At 41.1% G+C, this 19,904-nt stretch overlaps 1 protein-coding gene and 1 pseudogene across 1 annotated transcript in view; both read right to left on the bottom strand.

Annotated features, from left to right (window-relative positions):
- Positions 1-972: 972 nt before the first annotated feature.
- The window catches only part of LTA4H (leukotriene A4 hydrolase), a 41,410-nt gene continuing 22,478 nt past the window's right edge, over positions 973-19,904 (bottom strand). The window contains exon 19 of the mRNA XM_059726344.1: positions 973-1,108. Within this exon, the coding sequence (XP_059582327.1) occupies positions 988-1,108 (121 nt within the window). The 3' untranslated portion in view covers positions 973-987. The remainder of the gene's footprint in view (positions 1,109-19,904) is intronic.
- Positions 2,686-18,418, bottom strand: LOC132249831 (histidine ammonia-lyase-like; annotated as a pseudogene).

The following is a 19,904-nucleotide window of genomic DNA, read 5'->3' as shown; positions in this document are numbered from 1 at the left end:
TAGAGTGAATCTAGATAGAACCATAGCCACAGGTGGTTTAAAAAACCCCATGCAATTAAAAAAATATATTAAGTTTGCTTGGAGGACTGTGATGCTTTTTTTTTAGGCTTTTCCTCTTTTAAACTTTTTTTTGAAAATTTAAATATGCCAGGTAGCTGGCTAAAAAAAGGTTAACAATGGAAAGACTTAAAAAGTGTGTCTTTGTCAAAATGCAGTCTCTTGATTAAAAAAAAACAAGCAGGCTGGCAAAATTACTTTCCACTAGTTTTAGTTGTTATTATGCATCTTAGATCTAACAGGAATAAGTAATAAAAATTCAAATGATAAACTATCTAATCATCAACTGACTTGAATATGTTAACAGAGCCATCACAAAGAGAAAGCTTGCTCAGAGCCCAGAACAATGTGGAACATACAAACCCCCAAATCTCCCTGAAACCCAAGGCTGTTGGCAGACATCTTATCCCCCACAGAGGCCCTAGAATCAAATATTTGAAGGGGGCAAGAAAAGCAATGATCTTTATACAAAGATGTTAATTGCATTTGTTGCTTTTACAATGCTAGTTATAGTTAAAATTCAAGACACAGGCCAAGTAGTTTTGCTGATAAAGTGACTTATTTTTTCCCCAAATATGTAAAGATTTTTAGGACTTCAATTGTGTGAGAGCCTGTCCACACAGTATACTGATTCAATCCACAATTTGCAAAAACCAACATGATTGACAAATGTAACTGGCATCTCAAAAAAGCCATAATTTCCTTAAAACATGTAAAATGTTGCTAGAAATAAAGCATTCAGCTCTTGTCCAAATATTTACCAGTTTTCCAGTTTCATTTCAGGTACAAGACTGAAGTTTTCTAACTTCAGCTTCTAAATACTTTGAAGTTAATTTTTTCCCATAGAAGAACACATTAGATAGATGATCAGTGTAGTTTGCAGGGTTAGTTTTGTTTAAGTAGTTTGCCACATCCTTTTAAAGAAGTTGGTCACTGATCCACTTTCAAATCTTTGCCCACCAGCATTGAAGTCACTGGGTGCATGCAGGCTCTATGCTGTTGAAATGTGCTGACAGATTGATCTCGGGACTTATCAAAGTTGTAGAGATCTCTGCAAGAAATACTGTTAAACGAGCATGAACGTGAAGCTGATTGCATCTGTATGTCCATGAGAAAACTGTATTCTTTCATAGAAATCTTAATATTCAGAGGTATATTTGAATAAATTTAAATTTCTACATCAGATGTATATGCATGTGTATTTTATACGTGTACCATCCCCTTCATGCACCCATCATATTTTGCAAGCATACCACCCCCACATCAAATAAGTTATGCACCTTGTTTTGGGAAAGGCAAAATGAAGAAAAAAAATGGAAGATTTTTCCATAGTTACTTGGCTCTGTCTCTGCAGTTTGTGGCCATCTTCAGCCCACTCACCCTCTCTTAACATCTCAGGCAAAAGCTAGTTTTAACCCTTTCACAGCTGGATTGTTAGCAGCTCTTGGCTGATCAGACAAAATCTAAAACTGTAGCTGTTGCTGAAGACTGGACACCATGGACAGGTACAAGTTTTTGAAAAAAGCTAAAAAGTCTGCATGGCTGTGAAACAGGAGAAGATAGACCAAGAATAGCTAAACTAAACTAAGCTAAGAAAAGCTAGCTTGATTAGTGAAACATCAAGATCCTAAAAAAGGAGAAGGCTCATTAATACTTACTAAGCAAATAGCAAATTAGCTGGAATCAAGTAGATTCGAATAAGCCATGAAGTCAGCTGACTCCCCCACCCCAGTATGCCTGAATGGAAATGCCACTGGGCAAAAAAATCAACTTCTCGCCTTAAGACATGCACCCCAGTTTTGGAAGGCTAATTTTTGATGGTAAAAGTGTGTATTGTATGAAAATAAATATGGTATACAAAATTTTAATAGAACCATGAAGACTTAAATTACACAGTGGAAAGCCAGTAGAGATATTCATATATAAACAATGAGAGTGGATCCGCTCTGCCTGACCAACACCCAGAGTCTTGCTGTCTTCAGTGGAGTTTGGCATGGATGTAGGGCCTGCCATCCGGAAGTTTAACAACTGAGTTTCGATCTTTATCTGTAAAGTTCTGTTATCTAAGCAATTCTTAAGAATACAATTGAGGAAATGTGTTTCTTAATATATCATTTTAAATGTAGGTGTCACTTTAAAACTTCAAGCCAGTGGTTCTCAATCTTTTTATATTCAAGGCACCCTCTTTCACTTGCCAACTTGTTCACTTGTTTTCTTGGCTACTGAAAAATAATAAAGCAATTCTTCTGTTGCAAAGAGCTCAGAAAGACCACAGCAGATCCAAAATGTTTTTGACACTATAGATTCCTATTTAAAATACTGCAGTTGATCTTGTCAATCCTAACACCATTAGCCATTGGCACACCTAGCACTATTAATATTGTGAGGAATTGTGTCACCCTTAAAAGGATCTCTCAGCACCCTCAGGTACTATGGCACTGTGAGTCTTCTTTCTGTGAAAGATAACACTGAGGGACATTTTAAAGGGAAAATGGCACGGTCCTTCCCAAAGGATCAATTCTATTGTACAAATGCCGAATATCAACACATGCCTCTTGGTCTACAAGGAGCCTGTGAGTCACCTCAGTTCCTGGAGCCATGAAGCGATCCTTCATCCAAGGCCTGAAAGGAGACAAGTTGAGAACATTGGCCAAACATTAACCACCACCAAAGTTAGCAGGGCTTCAAAACTGTAAACTCTGGGAAACATTTATTTGATGCTACCTTACAACAGAGTGCACAAGGTTATAGACTTTCTCCAATGGGGTAGTTGTTTTCAAGGGGCGTAGAAACTCAATGCCCTGGCAGGCTGCAAGAAGTTAAATTTCCAACACTAGGAAGCCAAACAGTGAGAGGTAGGACAGAGATTTTCAGGATGTACAATTCATTACGAGTTTACAGTTGAAGAGCATTTCTAATTGGAGTTTGGTATGATTATTGATCATACTTAGGACCTCACCTCTTCCATGCTATGCAAATACTAATTGATCCATGTAGCATACTGGGGAAGGCAGCCAGATAAGAGGCCTATTTACAAACAGGAAAACAGAGGCAAAAGTCCAGCACTTTTAAATAGTCTCTTATTTGGATGCTCAGAGATGTTAAGTGTGATTCTTCCAGGTGCTAGGCAATCACAGTTCCTTTTGTACTTAGCTGTGATAGATGGTTACTACTCCTAAAAATACCTCTCAAATTATCTCTGTTTCAACACCCAATAACAGAGGCAGCCTTAAGGCCAGATGAAATATGGAGATGGGCCTAAGCTATAAAAGTCAGATCCAGGTTTAAAACACTCAAGGGAATTTGGGGGTTCAGGTCTGGAGTTCCTTTGTGCCCACTTCACAGAGCTTTTTGGCAGCATGAAAAGAGTTTTCAAACAAATGTGTACTGGAAAAAATTGCACAGCCTCCGCCCTTGTCTCACCTGATTAACTAGAGGCATGAATCCCTCACATTCATAAGGGCCAAATTAAACTAAGGAAAACCTTATCAAAGAAACATTGTATTCTTCAGTTACACATTCACTTTCCTGAGCATGACAAACAATATTTTGTATTTTATAGAATCTGACTGCCGAAGCACCCATTGGTGTAAACCTATATAAACCAAGGTACACATGCTGTTTTTGTGCTATATTTTGTTAATGGTCTTTCCAGCAACAACTAAAATTTTTACCGTCAAAAGATGCCATTTTCATCTCTAATTAATGAAGAATGGAAAAATTTTGGCTGACTGTCATATTATTAAGTAGTTCTGTTTCAATGCAATTCACCTGAATCATACCTGTTAGAAAGAGATTTGAGTAAAACTAACTATTTAAGAACTTACCTTAAAAACATTTTTGGCATTACCAAAGTGTCTACTTGCTTAAAATAATGACATTTAGAAGGAATCATTCTTAGTTTTAATCCAGTTACGATACAAAAGATCTCTGTACAATCAGGTCTCAATTTTACCTTGTTCAACATGTTCAATAACTCTCAAGGCTTTTCTTGCAGCCCATCCTCCCATGGACACATGATCCTCTGTAGCAGCACTGGTTGAGAGAGAATCCACAGAAGAGGGGTGGCACAAGGCTTTATTCTCAGAAACTGCAAAAGTCCAACATGACTAAATGGTACACTGTGTAGGCAAAGAGGTGCTAGAAACAACAGATACATCTGAAAGATGCTGCAGTGAGAAACACATCTAATTCAGTGCACACAATGAAGCATTGCAAGTGTGCAGCACTGCTGTGGCTTGACCAAGTCATCTGCTGTATCTATTATTTTGCCTCTACAGATGGCAGTCATTAGGGGTCTTCAGATGCTGATATGAAACTAACTATAAAAAGCAAAATGTATATGAAAAATTAATTCAAAATATATAGTACTGCTAAGCCCAGTATTAACACTAATCTTCTATTCTTGCTTGTCCACCCCCATTCTGCCTGGGAGCCACTGGAATATTCCTGTGACAGAGAAGGGATGGCCAGACCATCTCTACAAGCCAAAAATTCAAACTTTGATTCCCAGTGTAGGTCATATGTAGAGTGCCCCATTATGTGCTGCTGCGTACCATTACTTCTATGTTATTTGGCACCCTCTTCTGTTAGGATGCACGGTGCCCACTGGCACCAACCTTGCTACAGTACTGGCAGAATTAACTCTTCAAATGTCCATGAGGATGTTTTAACTTATGGTAGGGACCACAGCACTCTATTTTGACTCCAGAACCAGGAAAATACAAGGACTACTTTTTCTTCCAGCTCCTTTGGTACTAAGCCTTGGGATATCTGGCCTAGAGTGGGATACAATTGTATACTTTAAATAATTCTGTTTCCCCATTTGACCCATTCCAGCTAAATAGTCTAGAGCTGTCTTCAGTCTTCTCCTTCTTCTTGGACAAGTTCAGTTTCTGACCACCTCACATCAGACCTTTCCAGGTGACCCTCACTTCTTGCAGTTTATGGTTTGCAGGGTCAAGCCTACCAAACTTGCAGTTGTAAAAGAGTCCCTGAAGAACACAGAAGCAAGCTTGAACAGTGGAAGTAGTACAGGTCTGGAAAATGGTCTTGTCTGCTGCTTCAGGAACAAGCATTTTGGCATTTCCAAAGGGATCAGTTTATCCAGTTTCTTTTTGTCCAACATACTATCCAAGGTATAGCTGGAGGAATGATTGAGACTATCAGCTGATGCATCAAGCCATTTCTAATGAGCACTGTGCAAACTCTCTCTGTAAATGTCAACCTCCCCTGGTGCTAGATCAAGGATGACAGCCGTTGGTTCAATCATCCCAAGAGCAGGTTGGTCTGTTTCAAGACTGTACTGTCCATACCCCATTGCAAAACTCACAACAGGCCCAGTCACACAATTCTGGCTCCCCTGAATCTTCCCCAATAGTAATGAGAGTTTTTGACTAAGAAGGGATTGTAGGATCAAACCAAACATTTGTACTTGCAGGAGGGGGCTCAGTTGGTAAAATCCATTCTCACTTGAGGAGAGATGAAATGAAGCTCTTTTCACAGTGCTCAGGCTCCATTTGGTCCCAGATTTTTCACTTAGAAGCCATTCAAATAGAATATAGCTACAGCCTCCCTGCCAGCTGGGGAGCTCCAGAGCTCCAAGAGCAACACTGACTGACTGCAACCAAGATGCTCTCTTCCCAGGTGCTGGAGAGCAACACACAGCTTGTCAGGACTGGGCCACAAGCCAGTTGGCATGCTTGAGGAAACAACAGCAGGCTCCTGAAAGCCTGCACATGGCTGACTATATGAGCTGACCTTGGTAAAAACAGTGCGACCAAACAGAGCTGCCCGCAAAGAGGCTAGCAGTGTTGCCAAGACTTGGGTTTTGGCTGAGAATTCAGACTGGGACTGAAGGCAATCTCATGATGGCATAAAGCATGTTGGCCTCCTGCAAACTTCTGAAAATCCCTACTTGATTTGCTGCCTGCTCCTGTTGCCCGCCTTCTGGGGTAGAACAGCCAATCGTGACAGCTGCACAAAGCAACACTTCAAGCAACCTCAGAGGAAGAGAGCAAGGAGGTGGGAACAGCAGCAGCAGTTCAGCTGATTTGAGCAGTTCCACTTCCTTCCTTCCTATCCCCTTCTGTGCACAATGGGGATGCTTTCTCTGCTCCACCCCCTCCAATGCTGTAGTCCTGCAAGTTAGGTTGACAAGAAGGTTGTGATTGAAATTTCCAGCTAGGCACGCGGCAGGCAAATGTGGGTGCAAGAACTTCTGAACATTTGGATATCTGGAGGTAAGGGGAAGCAAGTGTTATTTGTAAGAGCTGCGAGCCATTTCTCTGAGGAGATTTCTGTTTTGGTATGGGTGCCATGTGTAGTTTACGTCCTGGACCCAGCCTCGCACACATGCATATGGCCAGTCAGACGTGTATTACATACAGCATGTGGGTTCAATCCAAGACCCTCAGTCAGCACTAGAGGCCAGATGATACAGCACTACAGGCTGGATCCAGCCTGTACCATAGACACCCCTACTATAAAGCATGGGTGACAAACTTAAATGAGTTGGTGTGTCAGATCTGGATAACCTACCTCCAAATACAGCCCACAGGGATTCTTGACATAGCTGCTGGAACTACTGTGTCAGCATGGCCAGTATGTAGGCCCTGACATCACCACTCTGCTGCTGCTTTGTATGCCAAACAACGATCCCAAAAGCAAAAATTGGATGGCAGGTAAGGAGCAGAAACTCCATGAGTGCTGGCCATGACAGCACGACAGCTCTCAGAGAAACAGTGAGAAGCCCTATGGGGCAGATCCTGATACAAGTCCTCTGGCCACAGAGAAACCATGCAGACCTGATGACCCACCTCCCCAAGATGGATACAGCCCAAAGGCTGTATGCGTCAAGCCCACAAAGAATCTGCCCCCTGCTTCATAGGGACATCCCCACTAACTCAGTCCCCAAGGTAAGTTGAACTTTCTAATTTGCCCCCTTGTCAATACTGCTTAAGCCTTTAATGAACTCACCCAGGGCTGCAGCTGTGCAGCGCGCAATCATGAAACCAGAGTTCAGACCTCCTTCAGTGACAAGAAAGGCAGGCAGCTCACTGAGTGAGGGGTTGCAGAGTCTTTCAATTCTCCTTTCACTAACTGCAGTTAGTTCATGAACACCAATCGCCAGGTAGTCCAGAGCCTAGGAGAGAACCTTGCTCTATTTAATCAACTATTTAAAAAACAAATCTGAAAATAATATTCAATCAAATGCTTGAAAATATCCCCCAGAAATGGTCTCTCCCCTGTCAGCAAAGACCATTTTTAAAACTAAGTTAAGGTGCAAACATGAATAAAGCATTGCATAAGTACTACGTATCTCTGAATAATATGAATACCCTACTTGAATGAAGAATAGGTGCTTTTACACACACACACACTGTGTATCACGTCTGAACACTCACTTTTTAGAAAATGCTAAAAAAACCCCAAACTCCAAACCAGAGCCCAACTTTTTTATTTTATAGATACTGCTTAATAGGGCTGTCTGAAATGGCACTGTTCCTTTCCCACTTCAGTTTCGAGGTCTGGACAGAACAGCTTTTTGTATCGAATATAATTTCAAGTTGAAACAGCGAGGCTGTTTTGATGCTGCTTCGACTGTTTCGCTGGATCATGGGGCTGGGGAAAGGAACTCAGCCCAGCTGGGCTGCCTCCCTGCCCCCCGCACAATCTAGCACGGGGGATGGGAAGGCAGCCCAGCTGGACTGACTTCCCTTCCCCAGTGCTATTGTCGAAATGTTTTGACTTCCAAACATTTTGACTATCCTCATTTTGTTCTCAGGCTATTTCGACGGCCTTTCATTTAAATTTTGCTGTTTTGAACTCAAAATTAGTTGAAACAGTGTTGAAATGAAACGGACGTCGAAATTTCGCACAGCCCTACTGCTTAAAAGAATATTTTATAAAATGGATGAGACAAGATCATAGAAAATGGGACAGGAACAGACCCTGAGAGTGACTAAGTCCATTTCTTTGCCTGGAGGCAAAGGAGGATCCACAGTATCTACACAATTACTGACCAATGCTCATCTAACCCAGATGTGCTCAACCTCCAGCCCGGGCCATTGCATCTGGCCTGCAGGGCTCCCCACAGGTCGGGAAATTTGATGGTAAGGGAGCAGTAGCCATTAATATGGCCACCCTCCCCTCTGCCAAACTCCCAAACCCCATGTGCCCATTTGGAGCCAGGCCACAACCCCTTTCCCCTACAGGGCTGGGTTGGGCTGGGCCACACTCCTCCCCACAAGATGAAGTCATGCCCCCTTTTCTCATGGGGCTGGACCACACCATGCCTCCTTTTCCCTCATGGGGCTGGGTTGACGCCAGGCCATGCCCCTCCTGCCCCTCTGCCACGCAGCTCGGTGAAGCCTCCACCCCTGCAGCATCAGGTTTAGCCTGGGCTGCCCCCACCCCTTTGCATGGCCAAATGGTGGCTCCTGTGCCGGCCCTGGGTGCTTGATTGGAACTGCCATCCCACCTACAGTCAGACCAGGCACTACCCATCTGGCTTGTCAGGGAAAAAGGTTGAGCACCCCTGGTCTAACCTGCTCTTCAAAATGTCCCTAATTTACTTATTCCAGTTCCTAACAATACTTACAGGTAGAAAGTTTTTCTTGACATCCCACCTAAGTCTTCCTTTTTGCAAATTAAGCACATGCTTCTTGTCTTATTTCCAGCAGACACAGAAAGCAGTTGGTAGCCATCCTCTTTGCACCAACCTTTTACATATTCAAAGACTGTCAAGAGGTAAAGGTTATATGCAATGCAAAGACAAACCAAAGCACAGCTTCTAGTGTAACTGTGAATTGCAATGTCAGTGCAGATGAAATTTTATATAGTGAGGAAATGGTGGCACTTACCACCTATCATATAACACAAAGAAACCTTTTTTATTCCTGATCTTCATCCTGAAAAATTGACTTGACCTTTGTTCATCATGAGGCACAGGCTGAGGATTCTCAAAATGGCCTTCAAGCTGGATACAAAATTGGGAACATTTCTTGGCTCTACCCTTCGCAGCACCCAAACTGCATTCTAGAATACAGGTTTTATAAACATAAAGACAAACTTTAAGTCCAATGGGCTGCCAAGTTTCCAACCGTTCACATATCTGATATAACTGAGCAGGTATTTGATCTCTGAAAAACCTAAACACAGGCTTAGCTTTAAAATGGAGGTGTCAAATATATGACCAGTAAGATAATCCTGCCCCTAGTGCTGCCCTGATCACCAACATTCTGTGCCAGCTGGCTCCGTGTTGTGTGCAGCACTTGGCTGAGACTGGGTCCTGGACTGTGCTGCCTGTACAGCATTGGGTCCTGGGTTCTGCCACTTGTAGTACTCCCTGGGGCTAGGTCCCAGGTTGCATAGCTCACATCACTTGTTGGGCATGGGTCATCCCTGGTCATGGGCAGATATAGGATTTTGAAAAGGGGGATGCAGGTAGTGCAGTGCATCACCACATATACCACATTACATATTTTTCTCCAATTAAAAAGAAATTAGAAATGCTACTAGTAGGCTATGGGCCTTGGGCTACATTATTCAGTTTAAGAACCAAGCAAAAACAAATATAACATTACTAGAATGTGCATTCATTTGCTATATCATATATTGTCCATAAAATATACAACAAACTAGACATAAAATAATAAAAAGATGCAGTTTCATTAGTCCTGTATTCATTAGAATTAAATGGGCATCTCTTTTCCAGATACATACAACAAAACCTAGCATTCCTGACCATCTTGACAGTGCATCCAGTTCTTCGCTGAAAGTTATTTCCACACCTAAATTAACTGTTTATCTCAATTAGCATTTTCACACCGAAGTTAACGTTTTTAGCTAGAGTTAAAAGCAAGGCTGTGAAACAGGAGCTACTTTAGAGGGAGCAGCAGACAGCAGAATTGCAGAACAAAGGCTAGCCTGATTAGTGGAACCACTCAAGACCATTAAGAGGAAGAGAGGGTTGTTAACACCTGTGGAATGGAGCGCTTAGAAGGAATAAGGTGTATTATAATGAGCCAGGACCTCAATGGTCTTCATCATTACTGCCATTGCCAGGCAGTTAGTTTTAAACCCTGGGTGAAACAGGAATCAAAGGGGGTGGCAACTGCACCACTGTGCCCCTCCTGGGTCCACCCCAAACCATAGTGCTGGCTGGGGCTGGTCCCGGGCTACGTTGCTCATGGAATTTCCTCAGGCTGGGTCCTAGGCTGTGCTACCCATGACACTTGCTTGGGCTGGCATCTCAGATCCACCCTGCATTGGATCGGACATGCAGGCATGGGGTCCATGGGCCTGATCCAGCCCATGGACCAGCCCCATGGCACTCATCTGGCCCATGGGGACCACGGACCAATGGGGCCAGATGAGTTTGACGCTCCTGCTTTAAAGTATAGGTAGTCCCACTGACTAAGTGATTTGCTACTTCAGGGCCACCATAGTTATACCAGATACGTGGGCTGTTGGCAACCTTGGTGGCCCATTAGCCTGGAAGGTCTACAGTGAACTTTATGCCTCGTTAGAAAAGGGTTATTTAGAAGGAGAAAAAAGTAACCAAACAATATTCAATTAAAAAAAGAACACAAAAAAAAACACAACAAAAAAACCCAGAAGGATACAGGTTTGTCTGTTGAGCTATTAATTTCAGTTGTGATTATGCCCTTTACAAAAGCTATTGTATCATTCACCACTCCATGGACCTAAAAGAAACAAGAGGTCATTTCTACGTGGACTCATCTTCAGGATGCTGACCTTCAGTAACTCTATGGTTTAGGAGCACACCCATGCTTTCTGGTGCTCAGACTCTGCCCCTCTACATGGCTAAGGATTTAAATTTTCCTGAAAACTTGGGGATCCTGGACATACTGTAGTCTTCAGAGCTGACTTAATATGATGATGATACAAATGTATCTGCTTCACCTGTGGGTATTAGTTTTCTCCTTAGCTACAACAACATCTTGGTGAAAATAAACGGTAATTAAAGTTTAGCCAATAGACTGTAGTGCAGTAAATGTTCTTAGGGAGTTAATCTTAGAAAACCCCTTTTCTTATAAGTCTTAGCATTGTTTAGCTCCTTATGCAGACAAAACTTCTACTGCTTAAACACATAAAACTATGCTTTTTAAGTCATAAATATATTACTTTTTGTAAACTACCAAAACAAAATGCCTTCTGATCCCCATGGCTGACTGTCTGATGAGTTTTGTTTTAAAAGTGCCGGACACAGCTCATCCCATATTGAATTCATTCCTGAACATGGACCCAGCACAAGATCTACAAGTGTTGGAGAGAACCGTAAGATAATGTAGTTGCATTATTTTAAGGAAGATGGCCAACACATAATTGATATTAAACTGAAATTGGGATTTCAGCATCATTGGCCTATCCTTGCATGAGGGAAGGGTAAACTACTTTTTACCTGAGGACAATAGTGCATTGTATATGCATCCTGGACTCTATCACAAAATCTGTGAGACTCTGCAAAAATAAGAGTTCTTGAATTTAAAGAATAACTTGCATCATTGAAAGTCCTCAGACTGCCCTATACATCAAACAATCATCTTGCCAGGCAGGAAGGAAAGCCTATTCCCCTATTTCTGATGGATGGTGATCCCAATCCAAGAGCTATCTAAATCAGAAAGCCACCTCCATCTGCCCCCGATGTGGACGCACTGAATGAATATCTATTAGAACAAAAGTGATCTTTACCCTCTAGCCTTCTCTTCACGAACTGCTGCCAACAGGAGCAACTGAACATTCAGTAAATGAAGTACATTAAAAATTCAGTACCAACCAGTATCAAAGGCTTTAGTTGTACCCTTCAGGACCTCAAGTGTAAGTGCAGCAACTATGTCAGCTTGTCTAGCAATAGCACTGGCTCTTTCAACTGCTTCACATCCCAGAGAGGTGATCATCTGTGTTCCATTGATAAGAGTCAGACCCTTCTAAAAAGACAGCAGGCTTTTATTTGAAGGAAGCCCACTGCAGTTTGTTATTTTAATTCTCATGCCCTGTGCCAGTGAAAGAAAGGCTTTTTCTCAATTTCCTAAATTGTCCTAAGTGGAATCAGAAAAGGGACTAAGATGCTAATTATCTCAGCTATCTGGTTATTTTTAGTATAGATAAGCCACTGATTGCTTGAATCTGCTCTAGTCCTGAGCCAACTTCCTTCAGATCTTGTTACTTGGGGTTTTTTCCAGCTCCTTCCTTTCTCTAGCGAGCCGGAATCTGGCCATGAGTAGTAATCCTCTGAGCGGGTCCCAATGTAGATTTCATCAACTTTAGCAAACCAGATGCTCATCTAGGACCCAAAGGGCTAGCCATTTTCTCCTTTCATGCATATGACTGTCTAAATTCAGTGGGAATATCATGTATACCATGACTACAGGAGAAATCTTTGGCAACTATCCATTGTTAGAGAAAAAAAAAATCGTAGCAAAAACACTATAAGACTGAAAATGGCTCCTATAAGAACTACATTGCATAGCAGTTGCCATAAATATTTATGTTACTGCAGTACCAGAAGAAATACCTTTTTAACCATAAAAATTTTGGTGATATAGCATCCCTGCTTCAAGACAAAGGTGTGCTTTTAACTTCTTAGTCACTACATATATGCTTGAACTTTTTTATGGTAATGCATTGCTTTATATTTTTCCCCCTAAACCATAGTAATTTCTTTCTGAAATTAAAAAAAATAGGTATGAATAAACCACTAGACCTAGGAAGCTCAGGGGAGACCTCCCACTAACTTTAGTGGACATTCGATTAGAACACTTGCTGCAGGTACCCTGAGCTTTACACAATGACTATGCTCCACTATTAGAGCAAGAGTATCACATATGCATATAAAGATTTACACTTAGATGCCTAGTAAGATTTTATCAGTGGGGGTTTTATTTAGTAAACAGATTCATACGCTCATGCCAGTAAATATCTGTACTGTGCAAATGCTGGCTAGTGCACATGAACATCTTTAAAATGTGTGTTTTTCAAGTCACAAATATGTTTCTTTTTATCAGCTACCAAATCAAAATGTCTACTGGTCCCCATAATACATCATCTGAAATTTAAATATATATTAATATTCACGACAGCAAAAATCCATCTAAAAACCCTATATTTCTGGTAATAGATGGCTGAGATGACTCCAGAGCAGTGAAACTTAAAAGAGTGACCAGATAGGTCAGTTCTGCAGAGTCTGGTGCTGTGTGGAATAACAGCGAGAGGATGGTTTGCACTGCTTTATAGTAGCTACGAAAATGGGATGTGTACATACTAGTATTATACCACTTTAGCTCCTGACTAGAGTCAGTCTGTATCAGTGAGAGTTAGAGTAACTTCCATTGATGGCTATCCCAGGAATCACTGACAATGGAAAATGTGCATGTGGATGAAGCGATACTGCAGCTGTGATAGTCCAGAAATGATGCGAGCAGAAAGAATATTTTGGGTGATATCTTTTATAGGACAAACTGCATGTTTGGGATAAAGCTGGACAAGCTTCTGAATGCAAAGCATTCTTCATCAGGTTTGTGTGGATGAATGGCATTTACCACCGATAGAAGGACAGAGTTCCAACAGTGCAACCTTAACACATAGGCAGGATATAGCTTTTATCCCAGAATGAGGTCTCTGGTATGTTTCCCCATGCCCAATATGTAATTCCCTTCTAAAACGTGATTTAAAATAATCATTAATTCAACTCAGTTTTAAAATATAGGCATCATAAACATGAAGCAACAACTGATTAGGTAGGTTGGGTTGTCACCAGGTGGCAGCAGTACATTTTTTTCTTACCTCCTCTGGTTTCAAGGTAATTGGCTTTAGACCATGGGCTTCCAACACCTGTAAAGTAGTTTATTAAAGATTTAACATATGCATTTCAAGTATTTGATTGCATGCAATCAGCAAAACAGTTAAACCTTCACCTTGGCTTTGTTAATGAACAGATTACAATACAGCACAACAAAGGGAAAGGGGAATTTTTCACATGTATACATTTAAGATACTGGTCAATGTAGAGCAGGGGCGGGCAATTATTTTGGGTGGAGGGCCGCTTACTGAGTTTTGGCAAGCCATCGAGGGCCGCATTATAGGCAGCCAGGGGCAGATAAATATTAATTTTATAAATTTTTTAGGGGCCCCTCAGGCTGGATAGAACAGCCTGGCAGGCCACATCAGACCCGCGGGCCACATTTTGCCCACTCCTGATGTAGAATCTAGTCTACTACTCTTATTCCCAACAGAAAAGTCTGGAAGTGCTTTGGAAAGTTTGCTGTCCAAGCCCATGAAGGAGTAATGGTGTTATCCCACATCCTGAAAAAAACTCTTACGGAAAATTAGGGAACAGTCTTGCTTTAAATGCAATTGGAATCCTATCCAAATCCCCTCAACTGAAAGAACAAAACCTGTGAAAGACTAGGAGAAGATAAGAAGTAACAACACAAGAGAGACTGCACAGCTTCTCACAAAAGATGCAGAAGCAGCCAGGACACTGAAGTAAGAAAGAACAGACTAGGGTTAATTTACTGGATGGGGAATCAGCAGATTTGGGGTCAGTGCCCTGTTCTACTTCAACTATCGATGAAGCCATAAAAGTACTAGCCAGTAAAGAACAGAAATTGTCAGGAAAGAATTTAAAAGGATTAAGAAATTCCCATCTTTGGGGATATTCATGGATGTATCAAAGCACTGATCTATCACTGCAGTGATGGAATACAATTAAAAAAAATCATTATGCAGCTGAACGGGCTACATAATTCTGAGAGTATTCCTTTCAACCCAAGTTAATCCACTGAGAACAATATATGTTTAAGTCATGTAGTTACTGAAATTTATCTACTTAACACCATTATAATCTTGGAAGAAGTCTTAGCAATACCTCTCTCCTCAGGTCTGGAGAACACCTTGAAGTCTTTACTTACTTGGAAACCACACCAATAATCCTCTCTCTTCAGGGATCATCTCAAGTGTGGTGGGACAATGCTGATGTTTTCAGGATGCAAGATTCATTAGCTTCAGAAGATTTGCTAATGTAACATTACATCTTATCTTTCCATCCAGATCCTAGTACCTGGAATATCTTGCATCATAGTTCTTCTGCGTATCAGGAGAACATGTATCTGAAGACATTAACATGACACTCAGGGTGGCAAATCCATGATGCATGGATTTGCATATTCTGTTATTATGTTTTACCTTTCTCCACAGCAAGCTAATGTTGGCAGCAGCCCTAAAAGTCAACGTGCATTGTAGAAATAAATACGTCAATCATAAGTCAAAAGTGTATAAAATACACAAGATTTTAAATGTTTGAATATAGTGTGTATTTGATCAGGAATTCACCCCATCCTCCCACAATACCCATTATTTAACCAAAGCCAATGGAAGGAAACAGGTGAAGTGTATTGATCACCAATACAGATTTTACATATTTAGCATCAGCCCAGCCACTCTTTGGGGACCACATCTTTCCTTCTCCTATTAACCCCAGGGCAAGATGAGAAAGTGGGGCTAAGTCTCCACTGGCTCCGACTGTTCCTTTCACAGGTATATAAGGCAGGCAAGATGCTGAGAAGAAAACAGAAATCCATTTTTTGTTAGAGCTGGCATCCATCATCTCTTGAAAGACACAAGTTCTTCTCTTCCAGAGCAAACTGGGATTTGTTTGCAGTTCCAAAAAATAGCTGTGGTTTAGAAAAAAAACAACTGAGGTTTATTATGTTGAATAAATCTATTACAGTTTTGATTTTTAAAGTAGCTTAGTCCCACAAAAACACAAGCAAAGAGTTAGAGTTGAAAGCCCAGCTCTATATGGAATGGAAAAATATCAGATAGGTCACAGCATCTCCAAATTATGGGGTGGAGACTAACAAAAATGACACATTTTTATTTTAATCGTGTTAAAGGGCTCATCCTAAGGGAATCCTTTAAAAACTGGAACTCACTCAAATACTACATGGCTTTGATAAAGTCACTGAAAATCTCAGTCCAAATACAGATCATACTAGCATCACGCACTTGCCTGAACAAATCTGGAATGGAGCTTCAGTCCCTGAAGGCACAATCTACCCAGCTCCCTATTACAGGTTTTGCAGCATGGAGCACATTTTTTACCCTCAGACAGGGCAAGAATGAGCCAATAGACCACTGTAGCTGATCTTAATCAACCTTTGGAGACAGTATTATAATAAGTTTGTGTATGTGTGTATATACACATGTACATACACACACAGAACAAGAAAGTACTTTTTATATTTTTGAAACCTGAATCCTCTTTTGGAAAATGAAACCAAATGACAACTCCACTCATCTTTAAACTGGCCATGTACTGCTGAAAGCCTAACCATCTTCCTTTGATAGACCTTCTGTGCTACCATCTTACTCCTCTTAGTTTTCACATCTCTCCCACAAGGCATCCCCCCCACTCTTCAGCAAAGGCTTATTTAGTGGCTATTTGTGCGCCCATGGTGAAACCTTGGCCATTAAAACAGGGTCCTGAGGCAACCCCCCAGAGTATCCTCACCACCTCATTTCAGATGTTTATATAAGTGGACCTTACTGCTGTAGTGGCAAGACTGAGCTGTTGGCCACCACACTGTAAGCACACTTTCACATACATGGACATGAAAGTACTAGGAACTGTTAGACGGTTTTATTTTAAAAAAAACCCAAAACAAAACCCCAAGATCAGTGAGCATCACGTTTTTTAGAAAGTTAATTTCCAAGGGCAATCCATCTACCTCCCTTGGAATAAGACTCCTTGTCAGTAACAAACCAACAGGAAACCCAATCATTACACTTTTTAAATGCTACAGCTTCAAAATGTATGATAAAAAAAAAAAAATCTCACTTTGGGACAGAAACGTATATGCTAAGTTTTACCCCCAAACTGTTTGATGTCGAAAGGTTTTAAAAATCCCTGTACATAGTGAGTTGCAATGGACAGGCATATATGCCTTTTACAGCAATAGCATTTAAGTTTGCTATTGCTGCAGCAACCAAGATTTTACACACCACTAGGGATGTTCACCTCACTTACAGGTGCCCAACTTGAGAGAATAAAAGATATCTGACTTCAAATGGCTGGTGCTCAGCACTAACCAGAAATTCAGACCCCTTAGCAGAAGTCTCAAGTTGGATACCCAAAGTCACTGTTGGCTGCTAATAATGGTGTGTTATGCTATATATAGTCCAGGCTCCTTCGCCACTTTTCCAATAGGTGTGAACTTTCCAATCCAAACATAACCTGAAAAAGGCAGAGCTCCATGTCAGACCAGCTCCACTGCTATAGGAGAAAAACAAAGGTGAAAACTAAGTTGAAATAGCCATAGTGATGGAACTGGTGATAACTGGAACTATTCTCCCTTTGTGGAAGAAGGGAAGCACTGAGGAATGAGTGTTGCCCCTAAACATCACATTGGTCCCATTTTTTCGCTCTTCCAGTCCCCGTCTCCATAGCAAACTAGCTCCTCTGAGATGTGCCACCACTAGATACTCCTGTCCCCTCTGACATTTGTAAGTCTACTTTTAGAGCACACAGGGACTGAGCTAGTGTTTGAGACATTAGACTATGATTCAGCATATGGTTCTGCAGCCGACTTCCTCATATATCTTGGGCAGGGAGGTCATTCAAAGCCTCCGAGCTTCATTCCCAATGTCCTGTTCTTGGAATGCTTTTCTCCCACACTTTGCCTCTGCTACCTACTCACAATGTAAGGGACGGTCTCTAACTATGAGCTTGTGCCCTTTATGGTAGATATTGGCTACCATATTTGTTGAGTTCTCTTGCTACTACCTTAACATAAATAATAAAACAATGGTTGTATTACATTGCTAAACATTATTTTACCATTAAATGCATCAAAAACTTGCTGCAGTTTCCAGGTATATCCCATTGTATCCTTTTGCTCGAACATTGATCCTTAGAGCTAAAAGCTTGCGAGATCTCTCTGGGCTCAAAGGCTTTCTAACACCTGCAATGACAGCAATGACCTCCAGTTTATAAACCTCTGTGATAACACTGTAGTTGAGAAAACTATCAAAATCAATGTTTTTACTACCTGCAGAATGGGAGCAAACTAAATTCACTTGGAGTTCCCTACAAAGGAAAAAAAAAACATTTAAAAAACAAACAGGAGGCAATGTTTAAAAATAAACTGTTGAAATGATCCAGAGGTCTTTTCCAGACATTTTCTTAAATAAATAAGGAAGTATGGACAACGTACTTGAGCTTACTGTTTGGAATGACAGTCCGGGCAAACTTCCCAAAGCCAGTAGTGATTCCATAAACAACTGAAACAGATGTTACAGAGAACGAACAGGACTCAGAGTCATTTAAACTGACACAAAATTAATGATTAGGGGGAAAAAAATGCAAATACCAGTCCATTCCTTTACAATGCTTTCAATAACCTCTCTTGATTGTCTTTAGCTTCAGCTTGAGATGTGAGCTAGAAAATACAAATGTCACCATTTATTTAGTCCTCTGCTTAAAAATTGCACAAGAATAAACAGATAAATACAAAAGTCAGATTCTTTCCAAATCCTTTACCTTGATCTCCCCTCCAGGTGCTTGCACAACCCCCGCGCTGCTCTGCCTAGAGCCCCCAGGGAGGCGGCTCCCGCCCCTCACACAGCAGCAGCAGGGGCCCCTCTGCTGCCCGCAGCTCAGGCTGGGGCCCCACAAAACCTTTCCCAAACTGACCAAGTCTTCTGTTGTCAAACTGTTTCCATCTAAAGAAATATTACTACACAACAGATATTTCTTAGAGATGTGTGTATATGAAGTTTCTAAACCATGATAACTAAATCAAAGCACACCATGAAAATTCAAGAGTGAGCTTTTTCTGATACGGAGCTTACCCACAATCTCACATAACAACAATGCTAATAAAAAATACCAGCAAAATACAAATGGTTGACACTGTGCATTAAACAGTCATGGGGGATCTTGCAGACATTTACTGCTGAGCAAAATGCTTCTGCTGTAGTGTTGGTGAAACTGTTCCCTGTAGTAATTACCATAATGCTTGGTAATTAATGTTTGTAGGACTGACCAAGTCCTTTGAAAGCTAATGTAGTTCACATTACAAACAAGCCATGCAATCTGAAATATCCTGTGGGGGTCTGTATCTTTCTTCCCCATAGACAAATAAAGAAACTATATTTCCTCTGAACACTGACAGGGCAAAAAAAGCAATGTGGTCTTCACTGTTCAGACCATTTCACTTCACTTCCTTTTTGAAACCCGCTTCCCCCCCCCCCCCAAAAACAAAACCCAAAAAACCCAACCCAAAAAACAACACAAAATAACCTGTGAAGCCCTCCAGCCATGGAGCTTGATGAATGTCTGTACAGACCAGTTCCTGGGTTATTTTTCTACCAGAAGAAATTTCTTCAGGTAGAAATGGATGCAGCCAAAAAAATCCTCTTGAAATCTGACCCTATCTTTAGCAGCAGTTCGTGTTCTCCACTGAAGAGTAATGAGGTGGGAAGCAGATAGGCTCAGTAAAGTTTTATATGGATGAAAAACTTGTAACACACTTTATTATATCAGCATGGCTTCTTTCTGAGGAAGCTTTACTGCAGTACCACTACCTTGCATATAAGTTCCCTAATGGACTTAAAATAAATACAACTTTCTCATGGAAACGGAGTGCAGGTAGAATTGTTGAGACAGTTGTCAGAATCCCTATTTTCTATGATTTTAAAGTGTCTCATTAGTTTAAGTATGGGGTGACCAGTTAAGAGTTGAATGAAACAATATATATTGGAGAAGCCTGAATCAGCTAGACAAAATCAATGCTTTAAGTACTTTACAGATTCAAAGCCCA

This window comes from Alligator mississippiensis, chromosome 4 (genome assembly GCF_030867095.1).
Source record: "Alligator mississippiensis isolate rAllMis1 chromosome 4, rAllMis1, whole genome shotgun sequence".
NCBI lineage: Eukaryota > Metazoa > Chordata > Crocodylia > Alligatoridae > Alligator > Alligator mississippiensis.
The sequence above is the reverse complement of the archived record's forward strand: the minus strand, read 5'-3'. Positions and strand labels throughout refer to the sequence as shown.